The sequence below is a fragment of the Priapulus caudatus genome, unplaced genomic scaffold (genome assembly GCF_000485595.1).
Source record: "Priapulus caudatus unplaced genomic scaffold, Priapulus_caudatus-5.0.1 Scaffold557, whole genome shotgun sequence".
Classification (NCBI taxonomy): domain Eukaryota; kingdom Metazoa; phylum Priapulida; class Priapulimorpha; order Priapulimorphida; family Priapulidae; genus Priapulus; species Priapulus caudatus.
The window spans coordinates 115,414-120,708 of NW_014577618.1; the positions used below are offsets into that span (position 1 = coordinate 115,414).

General features: G+C 44.0%; 2 protein-coding genes across 2 annotated transcripts in view; both read right to left on the reverse strand.

Annotated features, from left to right (window-relative positions):
• The window catches only part of LOC106811627, an 8,337-nt gene extending 7,460 nt beyond the window's left edge, over positions 1-877 (reverse strand). The window contains exons 1-2 of the mRNA XM_014815328.1: positions 789-877; positions 506-631 (exon numbers count right to left, since the gene is read on the reverse strand). Of these exons, the coding sequence (XP_014670814.1) occupies positions 506-631; positions 789-806 (144 nt within the window). The 5' untranslated portion in view covers positions 807-877. The remainder of the gene's footprint in view (positions 1-505; positions 632-788) is intronic.
• Positions 878-2,711: 1,834 nt separating this feature from the next.
• Positions 2,712-5,295, reverse strand: part of LOC106811618 (muskelin-like) — a 26,342-nt gene continuing 23,758 nt past the window's right edge. The window contains exons 17-19 of the mRNA XM_014815322.1: positions 5,138-5,198; positions 4,626-4,689; positions 2,712-3,782 (exon numbers count right to left, since the gene is read on the reverse strand). Of these exons, the coding sequence (XP_014670808.1) occupies positions 3,664-3,782; positions 4,626-4,689; positions 5,138-5,198 (244 nt within the window). The 3' untranslated portion in view covers positions 2,712-3,663. The remainder of the gene's footprint in view (positions 3,783-4,625; positions 4,690-5,137; positions 5,199-5,295) is intronic.

Genomic DNA, 5,295 nt, shown 5'->3' on the forward strand with positions numbered 1-5,295 from the left:
CATGTAGGCCCTCATGTTAGCGCGCGATTTCAATTAGACATTTCTTAGTAATTAGCAGTGATATTGGACAAACTAATACGCGTTTGGCTATAAGGTAATGTACTTATTAACTACACAAGGTGCCAGTTACTGTAGCATTCGTCAACTTTGCATAATCGATGGAAATATTATGCCTTTAAGGGCCTGTGATGATAGACAGAAATATGAGCATCACTTTGATTTGCTTTCTGTATTTCTGTATGATCTGATTTTTAGATTTAGATTTTTAAATTTATTTACGCTTTCAAGTATATTACATTGTTACATTATACATAATTTACATATATATCACAACAAGTTTTTTAAATAAATACAGCGAGGGAGGGCGAATTACTGTACTTCTCAGTTACTATAGATACTGTATACATAGCCAGTGTTTAGATACGATAGCACAAGAAGTTCTTTTGTTCAACCACAAAACAGCTGAGGCTAAAAAAATCAGTCTCAGTCTGTCTACAGCCCTCACCTTTAACTTTGAGTAAAGACTGCATGTATTTCCAGACATAGTGAACTTCTTGTTCCTCTGTTTAGACGCACGTGAATTTGAAAGATGCGGCTGCATCGATATCGGCTGGAGACAACTTCTAGCCGCCTATTCGTCATTGAATAAAAAAATACCGAATACGTTACGTTTAACGATCGGTCACTTTTTGGTTTAGGCCTACCGTTTTAGTATTTACAAATAACATGTTTTATTCTTTTAGAAGTTACATCATTATAAATAATTGTTTGATAGTTTGAATGTTTACAGATAATGCCATTGGCATTGGACGGTGGCGCTCAGCGACAAGAGCGGTAGTTGCCAATAGACTGGTATTCGCTCCATCCTCTCGGCTTGGTTACTCGCTGGGCCAGCCAGCGTTGGTCGCCCAGCGATTAACTAAGCCGAGAGGTGGGAGCGAGGACCAGTCTATGGTTGCCAAAAGCTAGCGTCACACTCCGCATTCCGAGTCCGCTACCGTCGAACTGGTTTATTCCACGTTATTCGCACTTTATAATTATATTTCACGCGAGATGGCGCCAAAGAGTCATTTCTGAGCACAGAATTTTCTAATACCATTGGATGGTGGTGGCCCTAGTGGAAAGAGCGGGTACTTGCATTCTCTAATTTTATTGGATGGTGGCGCCCCCAATGCAAAGACTTCGCATGCGTCAAGGGCGGGTCATGGCGGTCAAAGGCAGGGTGGTATGTTTATTACATAAATCTATGCTGAGATACCCCCTAACCATATTAAATGCATATTTATCACAAAATATAACCCCGCTGGCGAGATATTGCGCATGCGCTAAGCGCCGCTAACACACTAACACAACACGCTAACACAGCATACAGGATTTAAAAGACGCTTTAATGAACCAAGACTCATTCGAACTCTGCCACCAGAAGGCAGCAACGCTATAATTGACACACGCACTTCGTACCTCGGATAAGCATTGCAATATATGCATACTCTGCAATTTTTGATCGGCAAATATTTCTATTCAGCACTTCGGTGACGTGTGGCCCTTCGATCCACAGCAATTGCTAAACTGTGCAAGGATATATTGAACACAGCCAAACCTGTGCAAGCAGGCACTCTTTTAGAACGGACACCTGATTATATAAAGGGCACTTTTAGTGTTTCCCTTGTGGCAACTATAAAATGAAACCACCTCTATAAAACGGCCACCTGTCTATAGAGGACATGTAGCATTGCCCTTTACGTGGCAGCTATACAGTGAAACTACCTCTATGGAACAGACGTCTATCGATCACGCAACCAATCAATCAATTAATCAATCGATCAATGGACCAGACGTCTATCGATCACGCAATCAATCAATCAATTAATCAATCGATCAATGGAACAGACGTCTATCGATCACGCAATCAATCAATCAATTAATCAATCGATCAATGGACCAGATGTCTATCGATCAAGGCCAGTTTTTGGGTTTCCCTTGAGTGACCCTCGTATACAGGATTTGCTGTAGCTATACACACTATATAATGACCGTGAGTGTAGTCAGGTCGAAAATAAGTCGATATGTCACGGCGAAACACTGCGAAAAGTTCCGCGTTCGCCAAGGCCGAGAGGAAAGCTTCGAGCGACCTCGCGACCTCCACTGCCTCTAACTCTTCCTCTCCGCACCGCATTTACTAACAAAAATAGTCGTTTTCCAACCTGCAATACTTCACGGTTATCACTCGCGGCTCCTGCTAAATAGTTTTATACAAAATGTACATTGGGAGTTTTACACGCGTTCGAGAGTCGCTCACTGTTGAGCGTCCTCTGTCGCGTGCTCGATATTAACATAATGTACAGCGCGCACTCATGCAGCACATGCTAATTCAGTCACGCTATTTTACAATACAATGATGTTGCTAACTGAGTATATATATATGCTCCTCTTTCTCTGGCACTCATGCGCACACGCACATGCTCTCTCCTCTCTTTCTCTCGCTCTATCTCTTTCTCCCCCTCTCTTCAAATTTCCTTTGGCAGAAAAACACCACAGTACAAACGTGTTGTTTTTTTCAGGCACGACAAAATACTAACTCAGCTAATACAAAGAAGCTTACGCTCACAAAACTATCTCCATAGAAAACCTGAGCTAGTTATTTTGACTATACCGTCACACACCCACATATGCACGGCACGCACATCACCGAACGCGCGCGCCCGGCGCGCTTATTTCTTCTACTTACATAAGCACACTCTCGTTTCCCTTCACTCACTCTTACACACGCACGCACACACCCACACATTATAAACACGCCAATTTATAATAACACAATTTTATTATTACTTATATACGTTTTTGTTTTGTCGTGTATATGTACAAAAATTTAGGCAGGAATACTTCCAGCTTTAGCCTGCAGAATTGTATTCCATTAACACCTGCAATTTCAAAAGCAGTGCAGAGTGTGAGGAAGGAATCTCTAGTTTCTTGTTCCGCATGCTAAGAACGCTGGCATAAGCAGCATGCGCAGCCCCTATACAAGTCTATACTAGCTTGGCAAAGCATCCAGTCAGTACCACCAAACTAAAAACGTTAGAACGAGTTTTTAGAAAGCATGAGCAATTTCGTCCCATCATTCTCTAATCTCTAACGATGGAAATGAAAACAAAAGGAAAGAAACGATGCGGCAACACGAACACTTCGGTAAAAAATCGCTCGAGCAATTGTTTTCTACCCGGCTCCGCGTTTTTGACGATCTTTAGTCATGATATCTAGCCACGGTCATCCTCTTGCTATCATCGCCTTGCCCGCGGTTGCCATGGCTACGCAACACGGTCCACACCATAATTTACCCTTCCCTCTTAGTCACACATCGTGGTTGTTCAATCTCACAACCAACACTGACGGTCGCATCGTCGTCGTCGTCACCATCAATACTGTCACCATCGTTGTCACGGTAACATATCGTCATCGTCGTCCTCCGTATCACTATCGCTCTCGTCACAATTGTCACAATTGTCAACATCGTGACAATCGCTGTCGCCGTCAACACTGTCATCGTCATCGCACCCATCGGTCATCGTCGCCATGCCAACCCAACGGCACTCCCGGCCTCGCTGAGATTCTCCTCCTCCGCTCGTCGCCGCGGGGACGGTTGCCACGGCGACGCCCGCGACCTCGCTAGAACGTGATCAGGTCGATGAGGTTTCCCTTTGGCTGCGCCATGTCGTCGGGGAAGAAGTTGACGAGGATGTCGAACAGCTGAGAGCGGCTGTGGAAGTGTGGTTCCACCTCGGCGTCTGCGCACACGGACAAAAAAAAGTGTCGTCGTTAACGAGTCGAAGAATCGGCAGAATTCGTCGCCTTCGCTGCGTCGAACAACAGGCAGAGATGCCAACACATATTTGAAGCAATCTGTAGTTTCTGGCCATCAAATTAGTAGTTAGAGGGGTCCGGGAAGCCCCCCGGTAAAATTGTTTGATTCTGAGATGCAATTTCCTGCATTCTGAGGGTCAAAAATGACAATAAATTGACAATAATTGACAAAAAAAAAAAAATTCCGATCACAGTGAAATTCGTTGTTTGATACAAACTGGTCATAGTGGTGAAAAAGGAATAGAAATTCGTATAAAATACGGATAAATCGTAGTGGTTGGCATCTCTGGACAGGCTAGCCCTCCAGGACATCAATTTCACGCACGAAAACGCCTCCCGATTGACGTAAAGCACACAACAAACATACGCGAAACGCCTATAGCATGTATAGCTGACCAACTTAACGATGTCGCGCAATACCGCATCTGCGCGAAAAAAACCACATCATCGTTAACAAGTCGAATAATTGCGAGAATTCAATGCTTTCGCGGCATCAAACGATTGGGCTAAGTATATATATATAAAGATAAATTATAAATTATAAATATATATCCCTGTATTGTCGGGATATCGATAATGCTCCCTGAATTACGTAAAACGCTCTGACCAGCTTAATGGCGTTGAGCAATATGATGGTTGCATATATACACGAGCTAGTGCAGGGCAGGGGTAAGATACAACCCGGGCGGTGAGGCCTGGTGCAGGGCAGGGGTAAGATACAACCCGGGCGGTGAGGCCTGGTGCGCTCTCCCCACTGTTACTCTCACCTGCGATGGAGAAGTCCTCGTCATCGCTCTGGCTCGTGAACAACGTCGCGGCAAGCTGCTGGAACTAGAATGCAGGAAAATGGGGGAGACAGACTGTAAGACAACGTCCATACCACCGCAGGAACAACCAACGTCTGCACGGACGCAGGACAATGGGAACATGAAAATAGGTTAACGAACACACGCGACTAAGCCAAATAGCGCGCTGCTATCGGACGATTAAAATGCACAAAACTTTGTACTAATTTTTCCATAATTAGATTGCAATCATTTTAATTTTAATTATGGTTAATTTTTAAATAATACTTTGATAAACAGATTTTTAAAAAATAAAAAAATAAAAATATATATATATACATTCATAATAAACATGTATTTAATAAGTGTGTTGTCGCTGATCGTTTTGCCCAGCGCTATGTCGTCAAACAGACAACGCAACTGTGCGTAGCGTCACCGTCGAGCCAGTGGCGACCCAGGTGGCGCGGGCGTGGCCGCCGAGCGACATTACTCACCCCTAGCGTCTCGTCCTCGTCGTGGTGGTCGACCAACTCGGCGAGTTCCGTCTGCAGGTACCTGTTAAGGGAAAAAAATTAATTTATTTTTCGGGGGTTACTTTTCCAGCTCGCGTGGATGAGAATAGCACTCTAAAATTTGGTTTGCATTGAACTCT